At 41.8% G+C, this 23,508-nt stretch overlaps 1 protein-coding gene across 3 annotated transcripts in view; it reads left to right on the top strand.

Moving 5' to 3' along the window:
• The window catches only part of adgrb3 (adhesion G protein-coupled receptor B3), a 278,549-nt gene that overhangs the window by 235,780 nt on the left and 19,261 nt on the right, over positions 1-23,508 (top strand). For all 3 annotated transcript variants that reach the window (XM_072670789.1, XM_072670790.1, XM_072670791.1), the window contains 2 exons: positions 16,594-16,744; positions 23,120-23,189. In XM_072670789.1, the coding sequence (XP_072526890.1) occupies positions 16,594-16,744; positions 23,120-23,189 (221 nt within the window). The remainder of the gene's footprint in view (positions 1-16,593; positions 16,745-23,119; positions 23,190-23,508) is intronic.

The following is a 23,508-nucleotide window of genomic DNA, read 5'->3' as shown; positions in this document are numbered from 1 at the left end:
CATAATGCTGTCTGCAGTATGTTTAGACAGCTCAACATCTGAGATCCTGCCATTAATATCTTTTTCTCTTTGAACTTTGGGCTCTAATGTCAATCCAAAGACAAACAAGCTGTAAAATTACTAAAATCATGTGTGTGTGTTTGCCAGTGAAACTGCGAGGGAGCTTTTTTGAACAAATCCATAGAGTCTGGCCACATCCCATTAGCAGCCCAAACGGGCTTATGGGAGCTCTTGACAATTTGGCATCCAGCTGGATCTGTGTTAGAGCTGAGGGATACAGTTCAATGACAAAAGTGCCTTTTTTCTTAAATCCCATGAAGTGCTTTCTGACTGCATGGACCGGGCATGTAATCAAATTAAATATTCATGGCTGGTCAGATCAAGAGCTCAGAGCCGTGGAACCGGGACAGAAGCAAGGCGAACTTGAAGTAGGAGTTTGTTTAAGCATCTGTGCTTTGGGTTCAAGCTGAGATTTCTCAAGAAATCTGATTAGAAGGCAAGAACATGCCAGGTTGGGTGTTAAGAGGTCTGTATTTCCGTTTTCCTCACAGTCATGTGTAAACCTTGTATCTCTATTTTTCTTGACTTAGATCTGGCAGTCATTCTTCACATCATGTCCAGAATTTATGATGAATGGACCAATAGAAATTCTCCAAAATGACTTGGACTAAACCATTTTTACATTGACATTTAAACATCTTTGCTTTGGGTTCAAGCTGAGATTTCTCAAGAAATCTGATTAGAAGGCAAGAACATGCCAGGTTGGGTGTGAAGAGGTCTGTATTTCTGTTTTCCTCACAGTCATGTGTAAACCTTGTATCTCCATTTTTCTAATTTTTTTACTTTTTGACATGACTTAAATGTGGCAGTCATTCTTCACATCATGTCCAAAAATTATGACGAATGGACCAATAGAAATTCTCCAAAATGACTTGGAATAAACTATTTTTACATTGACATTTAAGCATCTTTGCTTTTGAGATTTGTCAAGAACTCTGATTAGAAGCCAAGAACATGTCAGTTTAAAGAGGTCTGTATTTCTATTTTTCTCTATTATATTATCACAGTAATGCGTAAACCTTGTATCTCTTTTTTTGTCATTTTTTACTTTTTGACATGACTTGGATCTGGCAGTCGTTCTTCACATCGTGTCCTATTCTACTGATCCATTTATGACGAATGGGCCTATAGAAATTCTCCAAAATGACTTATTTTTACATTGACATTGACATAAAAGTTAAGGAGTATCTTCTGTAAAGTTGTTATTTCAAATAAATTGGAGTATAAATTTCTCCTAAAATTAGTAGAACCATTTTGGTGCTCTATAGAACCATTTGTGAATTTTATATGGTTCTTCATAGAACTATTGTCTTTCTCAAAGAACCTTTGAAGCAGAGTGTTGAAGCTTGCATTTATCTCTTAGTCTTCCATTCTCATACTGCACTCTCAAAAATAAAGGTACTGCAAATGGTTCTTTAAGCGGTGACATAATAGATCTATTTGTTGATCTATTAAAGGCCTAAAAAACTTTATAATTAATGTAAAGATTCTTCACAGTCTCACATCTCTATTGAAAATGGTTCTTTATGGAGCCAACAGTGGTTTCATGATAGATCCCATAATAGTGATACCTTAATTGATCCATTTTTCTGAAAGAAATACACATGTAAAGGTGTAAAGAAGTAGATGTCAATATTCCTTAGCAATTGAGAGGTTCTTCACAATCACATCTCTTTTACAGATTGGGTTCTTTGTGAAATTGTGGTTCTGAAGAAATGGTTCTGCTATGTCATCACATAAAAAATCTTTGTAGAACCTTTATATTATGTGGGTTTCATGGTCTGAGCTCGCCAAACCTCCAAAAGTTTGTAGACACATCATCTTAATAGCTCAAGCAGGCCTTCAACTATTTACACACAGCTTGAAAACCTTTGCCCATACATTAGGTGGGACGCTCTGGAGATGAAGCCTAAGGTCTGAAGGCCCGAGTCTGAAGCTCTCCAGCTTTCCATCTGAATCTCTGGAGTGATTGAGCACTAATAATAAAAAAAATCTGCTCCCAAAGGCAAACTTCCCTTTTTTTCCACTCAGAGGACCATGTTATCAGCCCGAAATGAACGTTTTAAGCTTAACCCAGCGTGACGTTACATCTCAACGACTTCATTTCAGCAGCCGCTTTCCATCTCTACAGTATGCGCTCCCTCGTCTTGACTAAAAGAGCTCTAATTGAAGTTGCTGTACAGCTTTGCTTCTGTTAATCATCTCCTACGTTAAAGTGATGAGGGCTTCTCCTGGAGTCATCTGTTTGAGCCCCCTGAAGAAGTTTAGACTTTAGAAGCCTGTCAGGTCTTATTCCAGCTGACAGCCTTTTGCATTTGGGAGCTGTGAAACATATTTTTTTTCGGGGAGATGAATCCTGTCCTTTCAGACCTCGCTAGATAGCCATCTTCACTCTCATGCTCCAGGGCACGGTGCTCATAAAACCTTATGAGTCTTAAAGGACAGTTGTGACAAATGCCTTTTTCATGGCAACTTTTCATTGCAGCCTGGTCAAGCTTCACAAGACGCTGGTAAAAAAATATGCCCAATTCTTGTCAAATGATGCAGAATTTGCTTGGGGGGGTTTATTTGCCACCCTGTTATTTTATGTCTGACAATAAAACATGCTGATTTACCTCGATAAAATGATGAGCTCTGCTCTGATTGGCTGGTTTACAGCACCAAGGACAGCTCACAGAACCCCTATAGTAACGAAATCACGGTCTTACCGGATAGTGCTGCTGTAGCCGGCTAGCTTTTAGCCTTGTCCCCACTCGATTCCCCAGGTTTGGCTAAAACTAATGCAGTGCTTATCCTTCTGATGCGAGTTTAGACCCAGGTTGGTTCGACCGAGGGAGTCCAGTGGGAAGAGATGGGAAAAGCTTGCGTTAGCTATTAGCCTAGCATTGATCCCTGTTTGCTTCCCTGGGCTTTTGCTTCATCGTGTGCCGAGTTTAAGCTCCCCTTCTGCGGACACTGGCACAGTAAAAAAGCTGTGTAGCAACCAGTATTCCCATAGCTAGCAGAGTCTGGAGGTGATGAGCTGCTCTCTAGTATCAACAACACCATATTCGCCATCGACTTTTACTGTTTCACCATTTCGCCAGCTTTGTCTAGAGCTTTTTCTTGTGGTAGCAAGTCAAAACTGTGATGTAACAGTTTTGGGGTTTTGGAATTGCCCTGTTTTACAGCTCGTATGCTTCTTTTTAATGAGGAACGACAGCATTTGAGGTTCACTATCATTCAGCTATTCCTCTCCAGGCCACCTTTTATAATGTAGACTGAAGAACGACCTCGGAAGCTCAGAAAAGGAGCGTACCTGTCCAAGTATGAGGTACCAGACATTCGTATTTGCGGAGATAAGCACCCCTGTTTCTTGTGGCTTATCCATCCATTAGTGTGTTCTGCATTAATCCTCCACATTTGTTTGATCAACCAAACCACTGAAGCTTTTCTTTAGCCGCTCAAGCATCTAGCACTCATCAGCCTAACAGCCTTTCCTCGCCAGCAGCTCAGGTTTCCTGCTTTCTTGCGGGCTCTTTTAGCAGGAAGGTACTTTATTCCTTTCCCCCGCAAGTGCGCAGCACTTCTGAGCGCCTAGACAATATCTGCTTGACTTCCAGCAGAAAGAGCAACTCCGTCGTTCTTCTGTGAGCTGGAACGCCATTAAAACTTAAAATACACTCATGCTCAGAAACTGCTCGTTGTTCTCAGAATCCTCCCAGCCTACAACAACTTTCTAATAATGCATTATACTGCGAACCTCAGAGAAAGCTTCCTTTCCGGCTCAGTTCTCTCTCTCTTGTGTTGTTTTTTTTTAGGTAGGGATCGGTATAGGCACCCTTTATTAATTATTTGTGCTTTTAAGTGCTCAGCTTTAGGCCTCGTTCACTTGTTGAGTGCTGGTGGTAAGGAAGTGTTCCTATCTTAATAGAGCAGCAACACATTTGCCATGAATATTAATAGAGGGGGGGAAAGACTAATGTCAAAACGGTGACGACAACGTGCCAGACAAAGCGCGGTGTGTGTTTTGCGAGGCAGGAAGCGGATATACGTTACGTTAATTGGAGAACCAAAAGCCGTCTCTTACAATAATCTTGACAAGGTGTGAATAAACGCTTGTCAAAATGGGATATTGTAGAACGACGCCAGAGTGGAACGGAGGTAAGTAGATTAGGTTTGAATGGTTGGTTCTGAATATTTAAAAGGATGCTAATTTGAAAAGCCGTCCCTGGAACACATCAGGTGAGCTACAGTATGAATAGGTATCACTGAATTTGCTTGTTTAGCCTTTGCTGAAACTTCGACAGCAGTCAGTTGAACGCGGACGGTGGCTCAGGACACCGTTGACGAATTCATTGAAAAGTGCAGTGCCGCTTCGCTGCAGTGGACGCAGTCATTGAACTGCACGCTGTCACTGCACAAGCCTCAGGCCTCCAGCAGCTGGTGGTTTTGACTGACTGGTGGTTTTGTCTTGGAAACAGCTGGTTGTTTGAAGGGTGGTGTTCATGAGTGGAAATTGGGCAGTCTGAAGAGGTTCCTGTTTGGTTAAACGAGGTTAGAAGAACTTCAGGACACAAGAGAGGCCATGATTAAAGGTTATGGTGGTCTAGAAAACCTGTATCCTATTCAGATCATGGGATATTGTCGAGAAACTTCCTCAATGGATCATTAAAACTTGGCTGAAATTCAGTAGAAAGGCATAGAAGAATGTTGTAGTTAAGTACCTTGTACATTTGTATAGGGATTAAGGTCTTTTTCAAGGGCCTGACATTTGCAGCTGAGCAGTCCTGGGCATCAAACCCACAACCTTGTGACCAATAACCCAGCGTTCTTACCTTTGAGCCACCTCTGGCCTATTGGCCAAGTATGGTCAAGTATGTTGATACACACTGTGAATTTGCCTCTGGCTCTTTTGGCTTTTGACTTCAGACAGTTTACATATAATTTACAGTAATTTACAATAAAGACAGTTTACAAACCCACAACCCTGAGATTAATAGTCTCATCCAGTACCGGCTAAGCTAGCTGGGCTACAACCAACCAAGCTGTTGTATTTGTAATGTTGTAACGTTGAATTATTGATTGTTCTCCATGTTCTTGGTCAAGGAACTGCTGGATCCAGAGCCTACCTGGACAGGGCGCCAATCCAAAATTAGGTTTCGGCCTTGGTATCACCTGGTATCACAAGTAGTAGATCAATATTCTGATTACACCGGCATGATATGGTCAAAAATAGGGGTGAATCCTTGATGTGGTGTGGCTAATATTTGACCCCTATGTTTTTATAGTGTCACCCAGACACTTTGAGGACATCTGTGATTTGGCTGGTCAGGATCTTCACAGCATTAGATTTGCATTTGTGGGCTCTGAGTGGTCCAGCGGAATAAGGCACTGCCACTATGATCCGAGGATCAATGGTTCGAATCCTGGGTCAGGCTGCTTGCCATCGGCAGCCGGAGTTAGAGAGAGGACAGTAGGCCTTGATCCCTCAGGGTTGGTGAGATTTCCTCTCCACATCACTCCTACTGTGATATTGGCCGTACTGCTGTATCAGATGGTCACCTAGCATTGCTGCATCAGCGGAAGTTGGAATGGAGGTAAAGGCTGCCCTGAACAGGGTTGGGTAATTGGCCTTCCAAATTGGGTGGAAAATGGTGGAAAATTAGAAATTAATTATTTATAAAAGGCATTTGCATATTGCCATTATTCCAGAGACTTTTTAGGTATGTTGTTAGTTCACCCCTAACCAGAGCATCTGTTGACTTCTTGGGTGGTCTCAAATGACAGCAGCCTCTGATGTCATTCAGTTAAAATCAGGATGAATGGATAAATGAAAGGCTGAATGTCACCTGTGAACCTGTGAAAGTCACCAGTGATCAAATATACTCGTTAGGATCCTCCCTTGAACCTAGTTCAGGCCCTTGAACCTAAATATTTCAACACTAGCCTCACTCTCCATAGGTGATCCTCTTCCTTCTTCTCATTCTTCTTCATCTTCATAAAAAAGCATTAATTAAGCAGTTCTTAAAAAAAACCCACTGAGGCTCAATGAAGACGCTGAGAGCACACTCTTAAATCAAAGACTTTATGCTAATCAGATGGTGCTATCTCTGAGTCAGCCTCACAGGTTAAGCTAGGAAGTCGTCTTCCCTGCTTCAATTATGCAGTTTCCCATGGAAGCTTGGATAGGGTTTCCCATTTTGATGAGGTCAGGATCTTCCAATCAAACGAGTTCCACATTTGATTGATGAAGATGATGAGGAGGTGGCACACTTGCCCATAATTGTGACTTTGCCATCATGCCTACACAGCCTACACAGTCTACACTCTATTGAGTAGGTCCCCCTTGTTCCACCACAGCAGATCTGACCTCAGAAGACCTCTGAAGGTGCCCTGGGGTATCTGGCACCAAGACCAACATTAGCAGCATAAGCATTCTTTAAATCCTGTAAGCTGTGAGGCTGGGCCTTGAGGTGCTCATGATGACCTTGTCACCGATTCACAGGTGGTTCCTTGCTTTAGCCACTGCATATTTTGGGAACACCCCACAAGACCTGCCTGGTGTTTTAGAGATGTTCTGACCCAGCTGTCGTCTAGAACATCAGTTTGGTTCTTTTTAAGGTGGCTCAGGTTCTTACGCTGGCCAATTTTTCCTACCTTCATTACCTTCAAGAACTGACTGTTCACTTGCTGCCTAATGCATCCACCCTTGACGCATAAAGCCACTGATTAATCAATAAATAATCAATGGCTGATCGGTATAGAGGAACCATTTTTGGATCCATAAAGAATCAAACCATAGAACGTTTATAAAGGTTCTTCACCAAGTACAAAAGTGGTTATTCTGTGGGATCGCTGAAAGAACCTTGTGTAGCACCTTTATTTTGGAGAGTGTTCTCAGCCAGGGGTAGAACCTTATCTGGGATGATGGCACAGGAGCTGGATCATGAATGAAGTGATGACGATCTCGGGCGAGACGAGGAGTGAGAACGTTCATGGCGCTTCATGACAACTGGGCTGTAGTCTCCAACACATTTCAGGGCCGGCTTCGTACATGAAAAGTGAGGAGTTCAGAGGTTCTGCATGTTTGTTTTGACAAACTGTCCAGTGGTGTTACATAAAGTATGAGGCTATTCCAGTTCACTCAAGTTCTGAGTGCCTTCTCAAGAGATACTACACCAACTGTACTGCACTGAGAGTTCTGGGACGTGCATGCTAAAATGCTGCTGGACAGCAGTAACCAGCTGCTCCCTGGTTAAGCTGGTGTTTTTTTTTATGTATTTTCATTGGTCACAAAATAATATCCTAGCAAGTGAAATCCTCTTAAATGTAGTATTAATATCTAAAACATTTCTAATGTTAGGAAAATTCACATTGTAGCAATATAAAAAAACTTTTATTTTCTTGTTTTAGGTGATTTTATCAACCACAGGCATCTTATTTTGCTCTGTAATTTTGCTTAATTCAGGAAATAATATACTATAATTCTAGATCATGCTAAAAACAAGCAGAATGATCTCTAAGATTGAAGGATTCAAGGAGACTTTATTGTCATTCGCATCACATGTGGTACAGGGGGTGGAACGAAATTGAGATCTCAAGGTCCCAGTTACACCCAAAGAGCAATTATTGAATAAGTAAAATAATAATAATGAAAAAAAATTGAATATAAGAAGGGTAGACATAAATAGAAAAAGTGGGAAAGCAGAAAAATTGTAAAAAGTAGCAGCAATCTAATCACAATACCAGATGAGTGTGGCAGCATGAATGAATTAAAAGCAGTAGCATAATAAAGACTTTCAATAGATCAAATGACTTAAAACAAGTAAAAATAAGCTAGAATTAAGTTCAATCGGGCTCCGAGTGGTCCAGCGGACTCAAATGCTGCCCCCATGACCTGAGGATCACTGGTTGGAATCGCAGGTCATGCTGCCTGCCATCAGCAGCCGGAGCCAGGGAGAGCACAATTGGGCTTGCTCTCTCTGGGTAGGTAGATGGCTTTATCGGTCTCCCTACATCACTTCAGTGTGATGCCGGCCGATGCATCAGAGCTGGGGAACCAGTGCTTACCTCCGAGTGTGTTGGTTGTCCGGTGACGTTGTAGTGGCAGCAGTGTAAAAAGAGGCGGTGGCTGGTTGTGCATGTGTTAGTCTTCACCCTCCCAGTGTCGGGAGCATTACATGTGAGTGGGTTGGGTAATTTGTTATCTACAACTGGGGAGGACAGTTGGGAAAAATCATGAAAAATACAAAACAATACAAAACACCATGTGGGAGACTGGGGTTCGATTCCCAGTCTGGGTGACTATGCCGTGCTACACCAATTAGAGTGCTTGGGCAAGACTCCTAACTCTACATTAGCCCATCTCTGAAATACGAGTAACCTTGTAAGTCGCTCTGGATAAGATGTAAACGAAATAAGGCTTTTAATATTTTGAACAATGTAGAACTGAGATCAGATTTTTAGATTAGATTAATGAGGGTTTTACTTGCTAAGATATAATTTTTTGCCCATCAAGACTTAATATAATTACTTCATCAGTTGAGCGAGCTGCGTTTGAGCAGTGGGAAGCATTGGAAAGGTCTCCCAAGCCCTGAGAACCTCTGCCCTAAATTCTGGCCTTAATTAAATTCGTAATAACCTCTGAAATCACCAGAATTATAAAGAGGTTGCTATTTGTGAAACAGCAGGCGATACTTCAATATACTTTTCAGTCCTCTGTAATTGAAGTGGACCCCTACAAACCTCTAGGAGCTATACTGTGTATGCTGTTGCCTGACTTGTGGAGCAAAAATGCTTGGGTTGGTACTGTGCTGATGTTTGGCACCTTTTGCAGATAATGTACTGATAATGTACTGTTTATCTGGCCAGTAAGTGTTGATCTCCTCAGTAAATCACTGATATTAGAATAAACACCTACACAAAGTGGTGGTGGTTCTCCATCACTGTGTTCATCATTAGAACATCTCCTCTCAAAGTTCTCCTCATGGCGTCTAGTATTATTTAGAGTTCTCCTCAGATCAACACCTGGTTTGGTGGTAAATCAGGTGACCTGCTGCTGCTGCTGCTGCTGATGGAGTTGAACACATCCTCCACTCTGTGCTGGCTGGCTGGACTGGGGAGGCGTCCAGGAGAAACCTGGAGGAACCGAGCTCTGTTCTTCAGACTAGCTCACCCTGAAACAAGATCTCACTACTTTCTTTCTTCAGAATGAGAAGCTCTTGTTTCTCCTTTTTACTAGATTTATGTTCAGCTGCTGTATCTGTTCTGATGGGATCTGGAGCTTCTACAGTAGAAACATGATCTTAAATAATGTGATTAGGTGTGTGAAACATCTGCACAGTGCTGTATATACAGTATATCACAAATGGCATTTTTTCCATAAGCTGTAAGGTGTATTTTCGCAGACTGCAGAGCCCTTAAAGCATCACACCTCAAAGCAAACGCTACACAAACTGAATCTGATGCTCCAGCTCGAGAGGATGGATGGTGATATGTGGAGATAAAGCAGACCTAGATTGTTCACTGTTCCTATGGCAGCCTGGGTTTCTGCCGTTGTAGCTTCTGATGCAACAGCCTGCTCTTCACATTTTCACATGAGCAGCTTTACAGCATTCCAGCCTGCTTGAGAGACCTTCTTCACGGCATTATTCAGAGCCGGGGGAATTGCAGATATGAGATTTACGCTGTATAGAGCAGCCTCCTTAAGAAGGAACATCTCGCTGGTGATGAAAAGGTTTGGCGTTTTGAGGAGCGCTACCGTCCGGGCTCCTAAGTGCCTCATCGAGAGGCAGCTTTCTGCTGTTTTTGTTGTGCTGTTATTCTGTAGGTTATAAAGGCCATTTGCTTGTACATACAAACATAACGAACCCCATTCAAATGAGCATGTCTGACCCGTCCCCTCCCTCAGTATTCATCAGACTGTTCGAATCTGGGCTATTAAGCGAGTCGCTGCCCCCTCCACCCTCCACCCTCCACCCCCCACCAACAAGCCCTCCCCCTCCACCACCCCCACTTCCTCCTACGTCAGCCACATCCGAGTTTAACGGAGTGCTCCCAAACTCGACTCCTCTGTTGCCATGGATACAGACATGGTGGGCTCAACATCTCCCGGCAATTTGCCTTTGTAAAGGGCAGAGCACACTCTGGATTTCAGAGAAGGGGCCGTGGGCCAACCACAACCCCCCTACTGCCACACTCCCTTTCACTTCATTTACCCACATCCATACACACAGGCCAGTGCATTGTCTACTTTGTGTGTAAATGTGTGTGAATGTGTGTGTGGTGGTGGTGGTGGGGAGGGGGGGTTTACTACTTGATTTCATGCTAAGCTTCCCTTTCCATTTCATGACTCATTCAAATCCCCCATCTCCAGGTTTGCTTGCCTCAAAGTAACACTGCCCCAGTTAATGCTAATGTGGCTAACACAGTCCTGCACTGCTAGCCACATTAAGCACCCTATGTGAGTAAGACAGGCTAGTTTTAATAGCATCTTCCAAAGCTAACCTGCTGGGGTGGGGGGGGGGACTACTGGTCAAGCTGGTTAAGCTGGTTGACCCACTTAGCTTAGGTCTACCAGCATGACCAACCTAACCAAGCTGGTTAACCAGAATGACCATACAGCGACCATACAGCTTGTTGACTGGCATTGGCCAGCATGGCCATACTGATACACCAGTATGACCAGCTTGACTAAACTGGTCAGCCAGCCAGTCTAAAGAAAACAACAATTAACAATTAACAATGTAAGCTGAAGAATGCCACTAATCAGCCATAACATTAAAACCACCTGCCTAATATTGTGTAGTTGCTCCAAATCAGCTCCCACCTGTCGAGGCATGGACCCCACAACACCTCTGAAGGTGTTCTGTGGTATCTGCCACCAAGACTAACATCAGCAGTAGATCCTTTAAGACCTGTAAGATATGAGCATCAGTGAGACTTGGGCGCCCACGACCCTGTTGCGAATTGGTTGTCCTTCTAGGAGCACTTTTGGTAGCTACCGGGAACACCCTACAAGACCTGCCAGATGTTTTGGAGATGTTCTGACCCAGTCGTCTAGAACATCACTGTTACTTTTGCCCGTTTCCCCTGCTTCCAACCCGTCAACCTCAAGCTGCCTAATATATCCACCCATTGACAGGAGCTTCTGGAAACCTGACCATCAATGTTGTTCACTTTAACAATGCTTCATCAGTGGTTGTAATGTTATGGCTAATTCAGTGCTTCTCAAACCAGCCCTCAGGGCCTCCCAGATGTTCCTCATTTCTGCTTTATTCCTGTGTGTTGGGACCATCTGGAGCTCCCTAAGGACTTGTTTGAGAAGCGATGCGCTGCACCTCCAGCTTTCCTCCATTGCTAACCACATCCCCACGATCATGTGTACTTCCTTGAGCCTCTCGGATAAACCCGACCTTGTAATGCCTTAAAAGACTCGTCAGTCCATATAAAGCATTGTGTACATCAGCTCTCGGTTCTTGGCCCAGAGCACCCATGGGATCCTTCTCTCACAGTCCAGCAGCTGGGCTGAGAGACTTGAGCTTCAGAGTGGCACAGAAGTCCGTCACACACCCCGCCTGTGTCTAACGAGCCCTCACATATATACACAGACACACACACACACACACACACACACACACACACACTCACACACACACACACACACACATCAGCACTGTGAGCTCGTCTCTCGGTGTCCCAAGTGATGTCAACCAACTTCACTACACTACAGCACAGCTTGTGCAGCACACACTGTAGTAAGCAAAATGTGTGTGTGTGTGTTGTGTGTGTGTGTGTGTGTGTGTGTGTGTATACCTGTATTTGTGTGTGTGTGTGTTTTCGAGTGGGCGTTTTCGTTGTTTGGCTGTGCTGTAATTGGCCTTCTGTAGGCAGGCATCTGTCATATTGTAATGCTCACTGCTGTGTGCGAGATGTGTGGTGCAGTGTTGCCTTCCCTTCGTAATGGGCATCCCGATGCCTCCATGCACCTTAGGAAGAAGCAAATTGATTGGTCTCGTTGAAGCTGGACCTTGAAGCTGGACACTGTTTTTTCTTTTCTTTTTTCTTTTCACTCAATGGTTGAATTTGCAATTTGCAGTTAATTGTAGTTTATAGCTTGTTATTGTTGCAGGGTGAGATTAATGGGGGCAAAAAAGAGAGCTACTACAGTTATGCCATCTGTAATTACCACAAGACCATATGGCACTGAGGTGCTGGCATGTCTAACGTGGTACGAGCCATGCCCTCTGGTCAGCATTGCTGTAGAGGTAGACCAGGCGTGACGCACTGGTGTGGATTCGTGCATCCTTTCCATGCATTTTGGTTATAAACAAGGACACAGCACTAAAACCTTGATCATATGGACATCTGGTCGTCATGTGAGCAGCACTGAGAGATGGAGGTGATCTAGCTAAACACATACAACTGAAGAAATGTCTAAATAATAAGTAGAAATAGAGCATTATTAATTTAATAGTTCAGGAGCAGACCATCAGCTGCAGATGATCAGAACATGGTTGGAGAGGATTATTCTGGAGGAGTCTGGAGTCTTATTTAAACCTCAGACGTTTAGTCTGGTCTGATCTCGATTGATGGTTGAAGTGAGGGGTGAAGAAGATCACCATCATGGCCAGATCCAGAGAGTGCTCTGAGGCCTTCAGGAAGGAGGGTGGAGATGCAGAGAGAGGAGTCTGGGAAGGGGGTTTAAAGGATCTCAAAACAGTTAGAAATCAGCCGCTGTTCCACCGTCCACTAAATCAGTAATTTAAGTGGAGAACATTTAAAACAACTGCCAGCATGGCCAGATCAGGGTGTCCCAGCAAGTTCAGCCCAACAGCAGAGCACAAGATGAGTAAAGGAGTCTCTAATAATCCTAGAATACTGTCATAGTAGACACCATAGTGGATGTCAAAGTACTTACCTGCCATCAGAAAGATATACAAGCAGTTTGGGGAGTTTTTATGGGAGGTGTGTGTGTGTGTTGGGGGGGGGGGGGAGGGGGGTCTTAATGTCAGAAAAAATTAAGATCAGGGCAAGACCTAAGATTGATCTGTCCATTGCTGCACATTGCTGCAGAAGTCCTGGTCTTGGTCCATTTATTATATATTTATTATATATTTTTATATTTATATATACATTTATTTATAATTTATAATGATATATTTTATATTTTATAATTCATTTTTGGTTTAGTTAGATTCCCTCCATCCCTCAGTATTGATCACATGAAGGTCAGATCTCCATATGATCAAGGTTTTCATGGGGCGTCCTATTTTCTTCACCTGACAGTGTTAGCACTGCTGCAGTTCCTCTTTTCTTCTCAACAGTAAATAAATACAGCCTCTCTGTTCGCTGTTGGACTCGGACTGAAATGATCAGAACTCACAGTAAGCTGTGCCAAGATAATAAAAAAAGTTGTTGACAGGGGGTTTATGTAATGTTGCAGTTATGCAAGACTACTACTATCACCATTAATTACATATTTTACAGTCTTTTTTTTACTGTGATCGAGATCTGCTCAAACCGAGCAGCCAGCAGTCCATCTTTACTGATTTCATTCCCAGATAACAGCTCCATGTGGGGCCTGTATGGGTCGCCCAACTGGGAAGCAGAACGTTTTGTCATTGGGTTCCACGCTGGCCCCACATATGGATGCCCACCAGGGTCAGTAATGGGACCAGGAGAGCTTAGAAAAAAAATGGGTTGTACACTGCGCATGGGGCCTAGATGGGACCCATGTGAGATTAAGGTGGGCTGTAATGATGGGGTCCATTTGGGATGCCGGTAAAAATGTATGTACAAAAACACCCACCTGGAACCAACCTAGTCCACGTTGCACCTATGTGAGCCCCACATGAACATGTTGGCTGGGTTGATGGACTTTGTGTAGAAGGTGCAGTAGCGGTACATTGAAGGGGTTCACTGGATTGTTGGTGGTAAAAACATGGATATTACTGGTGTTAGTATATGCTTGACTATGCATGATAGCAAGTGAAATCCTCTTAAATTGAGTTTAAATATCTGATATTTCTCATTTTCTTTTTTTGCAGTGTGATATTGGAGGAATATGATAGTTTCTAGCAATCCATAAGAACCAGCCCCCATCATTTAGCATGGTTTAGCTTAGAGTTCCAGTTTTCTTGGGTGCCAAAGCTCAGTGGCTGAATTTGAATAGTTTATAATCCATTGGTTTATTCATTTATTGGATGAGGAGGTGGGATTAGGGCCAAACCAAACACCCTCATGGGCCAACTTCGGGCAGCCCGCTTTGGGCAGCCTTCACTGTTATCAGATAGCATGTTCATCTAAATATAAGAGTTTTAGGGAACACTGCACGTCCAAATGTTTGTGGACACCCCTTCTAATGAATGCATTCAGCCACTTTTACTGACACACAGCTTGCCATTAGAACAGGATTCTCTGAAGCCAATAAAAATCAACCTTTCAGCACCATGCTGCCTAATGCCAGGTGTGGGCTAGGGGGGTATAAAGCCCCCCAGCAGCATTGAGCTGTGGAGCAGTGGAAGAACTGTTCTCCGGAATGATGGTTGGTGCTCCATCTAGTACTTTTGGATGGAGCAGTACACCATCCTGACCATATGAACTTAGCTCTTGTCAAAGAATGCAATCAGATCCTCACAGCAATGTTCAAAAATCAACAGAAAGCCTTTCCTGGACAGTAGAGACAGTAATTCCAAAAAAAGAAAGAAATTTAAAATGGGCAGGCGTCCAAATACTTTTTTCATATAGTGAACAAGATACGGGACTATTATTAGTAAATTATTAATATGAAATAAAATTTACAGCCTTTAAATAATAAGGCCAAGGTCTTCTTTTTCAATTTACATTTCAGTAGCCATGCATGCTGTTCGCCTCCCATTTAGCGTCTAATTTAACATCTGGATCCTCAGAAAAGAAAAATGCTGGTGGATATATTAGTTCTTGAGTAATGGTGCATAAACTGCTCTTAAAGACAACAGCAGATTGGGACTCTGTTATTGATGGACTTTTCCAGTGTCGCCTCAATCCATTGAACCTTCTCACCAGGGCGAGACAGCAGTGCTTTGTTTTATGCATCTGTAAAAAAACATAATCCCTCTCCATCCTTCTCTCTCACCAAGAATGCATGACCTTGAGTCACAAGCTTCCAGACCATATCCCTTGCATACAAATTAATACACTTGCAGAGTGATCCAAGAGCAACTCAAGGCCCTTGCATGATCCTCAGCCCCTCCCCCATTGCTCTAGTGGTCCTCTGGGTGCCATCAAATATCTTAGCTTGAGAGCTAGGCTAATGAGTTGTTGACAAATGACGTGTGGCTGTTCCAGAGCAAGACCTTATAGAGGTTGGGTTTAGTACAAGAAGGCCGTACCTAACCTCGGCCAGCTATTTGGAGTTATATAGAGTGATATCCTATAAGAACCGCTACTGGTTCCCTCAAGACCCTTTCGGTGGATGGTTCAGTGAGCTTCAACAAGACGAGGGTTACCTCTTTTAACCAAGAGTTTGATGTAACTGTTAAAAATAGAAGATCCTTGAGGAACGTTTGAAGGTTCTTCACTTTGAAACTGTGTAGGAACCCCATAAAGTGCTCTGAGAAACCTTCAAGGAACCCTTTTCGTCTAAAAACCTTCCCTTGAAGGTTTCTCGAAGTTCCTCCACAGTTGCTCCACAAATTGAAGAACCTCCTTAGCATCACTGCTGGACTGAGAACAGTCCACCATTCAGCCAACAGTATCCTATGAGCACTGATGAAGCACTAGAGGACGACCAACACAAACAACAACAAACTGTCCCTGACTTTACATCTGCTGACATCTACAAGGTGAACCAGCTAGGTAGGAGTGTCTAATAATAGAGTGGGCCGACACAGTGTTTAAGCACTCCAGCAGCACTGCTGCATCTGATCCGCTCGCCACCACCATGTCAGTCAGTCAGAGTCACTGCAGTGCTGAGAATGCTGACCCACCACCCAGATACTACCGTCTGCTCTGTGGTGGTCTGGTCTGTGGGGTCCTGAGCATTGAGGAACAGGGTGAAAGGAGGCTGATAATGGAGTCTGCAGAGAAACAGATGGAGACAGTCTGGAAGAACTGTAGGACTTCACAGTGCTCCTATGTGGGATGTGGAGCTGATGGAAACAAGGAGGTGGTTTTAATATGCAAACGTAGAGGAAACTGGGAGACCCAGAACCACTTAAAGAACGTACATTCGTCAAAGTGTGGCTCTTGTAGATATTTGGAGATCCGACAGCAGCGATTTCTTTCCTGGCAGCTGCTGCTTGGATCAATTGTACTGTGCATCCTCAAGGTGAAACAGGAAACTCATGCAGAAAATGCTGCCAATCGCCACATGATGGAAAGTGGAGTTAGGTCAGTGTCCTAACCCCACAATCAGCTTGCTTATTGCCTAGACTACACAACTTCTACTCTGGGCTTCTGCAGTTTAGGCCAAGCTTATGTGCCAAAGGCGAATCTCCTGTGCCCTGGCAGACGTTTAATGTCTTTTAATGTCTCTCTCTCTTTCTCTCTCTCTCTCTTTGGTATCGACAGGGCGTCTGCACGATGACAACGGCCTTTCTGCACTTCTTCTTCCTGGCCTCGTTCTGCTGGGTTCTGACCGAAGCTTGGCAGTCCTACATGGCCGTGACGGGGAAGGTGCGGACCAGGCTCATCCGCAAGCGCTTCCTCTGCCTGGGATGGGGTGAGTGTCTCTCTCTCTCTCTCTCTTTATGCTGGTTGGTGTGGCGCAACAGATAACACCACTACCTGCCACTGAGCTACCACACCATGTGGGAGACCAGGGTTCGATTCGCGGTCTGGGTGACTATGCTGCGCTACACCAATAAGAGTCCTTGGGCAAGACTCCTAACACTACACTGACCCACTTCTGTAATACGAGTAACCTTGTAAGTCGCTCTGGATAAGAGCGTCTGCTAAATGCCATGAATGTAAATGTAAATGTAATGCTGTAGGCACTCTGTGGGGCTGTTGTTGGTCCATGGGGAGTGTTTGGGTAGCCTCTGGGCTGCACAAATGTGTCCTACCCCTCAGTTCTCTCCTGCTTCTGTGACGGATAGGATGGAGCTCAGCTCACTGCGGTGGTGTTGTGTTGTTCTTGAAAGGGAAAGAGGTCGTCTCAGTAAGATCAAAAAGGCTTTGTGATTTTGAGTTTATATGGTGACGTCAGGTACATGTGGGTGTGCTTACAGTAGACAGGGTTTAATATGAACACTGATGGTTTTTAATAGAATCTGCTGGATCTGCAGCATTCATCCAGTTGCCCTACACTGCAGATCCACTGGTCTTCAGAAAGAATGGAAGCCAGTGAACAGGCAAGAGTCTAGATATTCAAAAATTTCAATTGCTTTGCTCAAAAAAATGTAGCCCAGGTTTTTAGCTGTGTGGCGTAATTGACTGACCAATGCATTTAGATAGAAAATAGAAAACATGCAGACAGAATGGCAATATGTGTCATCTTTAACCCCTCTGGAGTCTGTAAGGGCATTTTCTCGATCTTCTTAACTTCGCCTTTAAAGGCACTTGCATATCAGATAATCCCCACATGTTGATATCAGTCAGTTCAGAACCGTCTCAGCTCTCTCTATAATGAGACCCCATGTGACCTAGAGCCCTGTGGTAAGAAACAATCTGACCCAAAACCTGAACAATTGAAGTCTGATTTTAGCAATTCTTCACATTTCTTATGAAAACATGCTTTTACTCATGTGGACAAATTGTGTTGGAGCTTGAAACAGGTTTAGCAGAGTCTCAGCTTGGTCAGTTTCACACAAATCCATAGATGGACCCACCAATTATTATGGTAGGTCCACAATTATTATGGTCTCTCGATCCAGTCTTCGCAGCCTCGTAACTCGGGCGGGCGTTCCTAGAGTCCATCGGGGGTTAAATTACCTTTAATGTCTTTACACCACAACCAAGGTCTTCTCTCGCATATCCCAGCTTAGAAAGCTGAGGTCAGAGCTCAGTGTCAGCCATACTACAGCACACCTGGAGCAGAGAACTATTAGTGCGCCCCCTAGTGGTCTATCCTGCTTTTGTTGGAGTAACTGTGTTGACTGTCCAGCAGGGTGTGGATTTGTCATCATCCTCTACTCCCCTACTCTTGCCAGAAGCATTGGATGGAGCACCACCATCATCAAGAACACAGTTCTTCCACTGCTCCACAGCTCAATGCTGCTGGGGGGTCTTTATACCCCTCTTTATACCCCACGCCTGGCATTATTAGGCAGCATGATGCCACTAGGTTCATGTTTAATCCTATTCCCAGTGAGAGTCATGGAAACGGCAGGCTGGCCATCCAGAAAAAGCTCTGACGTCACTTGAGACAGAGGGATATGACTGTAGTTGGTTTTAGGTCTGGTGGTCTGACTCATGTACATCTCTAGCCCTGTGTGGAGTAGACGAGTAGGGTTGAGTTATCCTAGTCACGAGGACATCTGCGGAGGTCTACCCTCGTTACCATAGAAGAACCTCTTAAAGATCTGTAGAAGGTCTGAAGAAGGTGCTCCACACTCACTTCATGGAACCAATTGTGTTTTTTCTATGGCGTCCCTTAAAGAACCCTCTATTAATTTATGAAGGACCTTAATATGAAGAGTATATGGTTGCAGACTGGGCAGCTAATCTTCGTATGGAAGAGGAGCTTCATCTGATCTGCGCTCAGGTCCGTTGTAATCTCAGAGCTATGAGAGGAACATCCGGCTCGACACATGGCCTACTCGAAACATCTCTCCTCTGTACCTTCTCAAGTAGCTTTTCAGGTCCATTAGCCGTCCATAAAACTTTGTCCACTCCGGTAGAGCGGCGTTCTGATTGGACAGCATGTCCTCCTTTGTGGTGAACTGTGGGAGCTCTTTGGGAATGTTCCATTGTTGGTCATAGTGCTTAGTTAGTTCTGGGCTCCTCGGGAATCTGGGTGGAGGTCCTTCTTTCTCCCAGCACTTCAGCCTGCTAATAAAATAAATAAATAAATAAATAAAAACGTAACGAAAGAAACAGAAATCAAATTGATTACAAAAGAGCTTGCGCTCATTCTTCTAGTTACCTAGCAACAAACAAGGCAGTCCTTCCATCATTGCAGTGTTCTAGTGTGCATGGAGAGGAGGAGGAGGCGGCGGCGAGAAGAGAGGCCGAACAAAACCTGGTGAAATGAAGGCAAATACAAACTATGGGTCATTTTAGCCACTGGATCTGTATCTCTGTCTGAGGAGGTGTAGAGATTAAGGTTGTTTTTCACTCCACAGAAGGTTTATGCAAAGCAGAACTGTTCCCAATTGAAAGATATTAAAGAAATCTAGAGAAATATGGATTCACTGCAGAACACTGAGTGTTTGTAAGGCAGTGTATATCAGCACTCCCTCTGCATCGGTTTACAGTAGCAGCTCTGGAAAGTAAAGACGGCATCAAGCTTGAGTGAACTTGTTGCTTAACAACGGTTGCTAAGCAGAAAACGTGAAGAGGCAAAGGAACGGAACTGGAAGGATGCGCCGTTCGCTGTATTATGACATCTCTTTTGAAAATCTGCCTCGAGCAAGAAATGACAGGAAATGAGACTTTCATTTCTATCAGCTGTCACGTCACGCAGGACCTGCTTTGTAACCAGTTACATAGGATTGCAAATCCTTTAACTTTCAAAAAGGAGAAAGCTTTTACTTTTCTAACCAACTTAATATTTTTCTGAGTCTAAAAACGTCAATATAACAAATTTAAAAGTTATTTTTAAAAAAAAGCTCTCAGCTCTGACAATAAAACCTCTCAATACCACCAAAACAGCTCTGAACATTGATTTAATAAAATATATTTAAAATAGTAGATTTAATGATAAAATAGTACATTTTATAAAAACTTTAACCAGAATATAATGTAATAAAATGTAAAAAAAAAAAAAAAAACATAGATTAAATAATAAAATAGTAGATTGTATTTTTTCTCAGTAGTAGTAATATAATAACAGATTTAATAAAACAATGAAAGTAGAATAAAATACTATATTTGTATAATTTAGATTTCACTTTTACAACTGTTCTAATATTATACTGTTTTAAACCAAAAATAAGTCATGAAAAAGACAATGTAATGAATTTAGTTTTTTCCATAGACCATCAATCTTTTTTAGAAATGAAAAATTGCAAATAAAGGGTTCTTTATCAGACCTAACATTAAACCCTCCCTTTTACCACCAGAAGGGCTCTGAGCATTGATTTAATAAAAATTTTTTAAAATAGTTGATTGAATGATAACACTAATGTGTAATCATTCTAATGATAACTAATGATAAAAATAAAAATGAATAAAAATGATCCTCGAATATAATGTAATAAAATGTCAAAAATAATAGATTTAATAATAAAATAGTAGATAGTATTTTTTCTCAGTAGTAGTTTAAAATTAATTTTATTTAATGAAAATTTAATTCAATATAAAGATAAATAATATAGTTCTATATTTAATTTAAAATTAAATATAAATTAAATATTAAAGTAGAACAGAATTTGGTAAAATGTAATAAAAATAATAAATTTAATAATGAAATAGTATATTTTGTTTTTCCTCAGTAAAAGTAATGAAATAACAGATTTCATAAAAAGAAAAAGAAAATAATATAATAATATATAGTAATATAAAAATAACATATATATATATTTATATATATATATATATACTATTTTTTACTTTCAAAAAGGAGGCAGATTTCACTTTCTCAAAATTGTTGTAGTAATATACTGTTTTAAATCTGAAAATGGGTTGTTTAGATTAATTAGTTTATATATGCACTGTAGATCATCAGTCATTTTTAGAAATGAAAAATTGGAAATATGCCCCCAGCTCTGAGCATTGAGACCTGTGAAGGTGATAAAGCAGTTCCTTTAACAGGGTCCTATAAGTTGTGAGATGGGACCTCCATGAGCTCCGTGAGCCCTGGGAGCCCATGACCCTGTCGGGGCTCTGGTAAGTACTGACCACTGCATACTGGGTAACACCCCACAGGACCAGCCTAATGCTTTGGAGATGTTGTGACGCAGTTGTCTAGCCTTCACCATTAGGTTCTTGTCAAAGTGGCTCAGACTGGTACCCTTGCCCGGGAGGTTGTGATAGGAGGCTGAGAAGAGGTATAGGCAGGTGGTTGACCACCGGGCTTCTGTCCGGTTTCTCCAAGGAAACCCGATTGCATCTATAAATCCTGCGCGAGAGAGAAAGTGTTAATATTCAGAGCACGGTGATGGCTGAATGAAGCCTTTCATAGCAGCAAGCAGAGAGAGAGAGAGAGAGAGAGAGAGTGAGAGAGAGAGAGAGAGAGAGAGAGATTCCCATGTTAAACACTGCTCTTTACTCAACACCCATGTTTCATTTTCCTCTGTAAGCGATCCACCATTGTCTTTTTCCCTCCACTGAAGCAGCAATGTTAATTGTCTTCTCTGCTCGTGTTTTAATACTCCGGAGCCTGGAAGGGGTTTACCCACACAGTCAGTCCCAAATACAGACTTACTCTGAGAGGATGTTTAAAAATTGAAAATTTCTAGTTGAAGATCAGTCATTGGTCTGAAACGTGAACATTCAATTTAGCTGCATTAACCCTAGGTTAGATGGCACACCAGGGACTGTATTTTTTCCCCAGTAGAAGAAATAAAAAAGTAGATTTTATCCAATTAAAATACAACAGAAGTGAATCAAATGTAAAAATAAAAAAATGTAAATAATTTAAAACAATATGTAAAAATAATAGAAAATTCAATTGATTTAATAGTTAAATGTGTTATATATACATTTTAATTGTGTTAATGTTAGGTTTTTAAATATATTTTTTCATATATTTGTAACTAGTTTTACAGTGAGTTTTTATACACTTCTGTATTTTATTTGCGTATTTTACCATACTTGGTGAATAAAGTATGACACAATTAAATCTCCATTATTTCTTGCTCTTGGCTCATGAAACAAGCAGAGAAATTGTGCTGAAAAAGCCATGTTTTGTCATTTCTTGAGGTCAAAACAAGCACACAAAGATCAGACGTGCGGATTCAGCATTTTTAATACTGAATATAAAATAAACATAAATGAAATTCACTGTTTAACCAGGTCATTAAATATGTATTATAATTGGAATAATTCTGTCATGCATTTCCATTCCCTGAAGGCCAACACTGAGAGAATGAGGAGGAGCTTCTTCCCACAGGCTATCAGTCTCCTTAACCAGGACGAAAAAAATTAGCTGTACTTGCACTTACAATGTGTGTGTGTGTGTGTATATATATATAGCACTGGGCAATACACTGGATATTTTGCTTTTATTTATTCATTTACAATAGGCTGTACCTTTATGTATATATAATTTTATTATTTTGTTATCTTATATATTTGACTCTATATATTTTCTCTATGGCATCAGAAAATAGCTTTACAGGATCAGTTAACCGTAAGAGGACAAGAAAACCTAAGACTCCTAGTAAACAGCCAAAGGTAACAGTGACAAGAAACTCAGTCAGAGCTGGAGCTTAAATTTTTTTTCTTTTATTTTTCTCTGTTATATATTCATTATTTTAATACATTTATATATTATTTATTTATATATTTCCTTTTGTCATTAGTCCATTTTAGTTAGCTTAATATATTTATTTTCTCTGTATTTTTTATTTTTTTATCTTTTATGTCAAAATATTGCATCTTTTTATTCTCTTTTATTTATTTACTTTTTATTCTTTAGTTTTTAGGTATAAATATGTCTTAATACATGTAATCTTATAAATGTAATGTATATATTTTTTTATCTTTTTTATCTTATTTTTTAGTTTGTATTTTTATATCTATATTTCTGCTCTTAAAATGTTTGATTTTAATTTTCTTATTTTTTTGCCTTTGCCTCTTGCCTTTTATCTTGTTTACGTGTGATCAGACAGCCGTCCAGGCTTTTCACTGTGTATGTTCAGTGTATGACTGTGTGTGTGATTAGATTTTTAGGCCAAATGAAAGCTGCTGGTCTTGCAAGGCAGACTCGACCCAGCTGAGGAAGCGCTGATTGATATGCACCTGCTCATCCATGTCTGTCTCTGGTTTACAGGGTTGCCTGCCTTGGTGGTTGCCATCTCAATGGGCTTCACGAAAGCGAAAGGATACGGAACGCCCCAATAGTAAGAGTTTTCTTCTCTGAAACTTTCAAAGTAAAAAAATTTGGAGTTTCTAACAGTCCACCTACCTCTCCATCTCTCACACACACACACACACTGTTTCACACATACTTCCCCATGGTCCCTGCTGGATACTGAGGCATAAACACTGTTTTAGGCTCTCGTCAGACTTTTCATTCTCTTGTAAAACTCTCTCATGTAGAACGGTGGCATATGGCTCCGAGTCCCCAGACACTTGACGGAGAACCAACTGCGCCTGGCATTGCACCATTAAGTTAATGCTTGATGTTAATTTTAATGGGAATTTGCTGATATTGGGGCT

This window comes from Salminus brasiliensis, chromosome 24 (genome assembly GCF_030463535.1).
Source record: "Salminus brasiliensis chromosome 24, fSalBra1.hap2, whole genome shotgun sequence".
In the NCBI taxonomy this organism is placed as follows: Eukaryota; Metazoa; Chordata; class Actinopteri; order Characiformes; family Bryconidae; genus Salminus; species Salminus brasiliensis.
The sequence above is the reverse complement of the archived record's forward strand: the minus strand, read 5'-3'. Positions and strand labels throughout refer to the sequence as shown.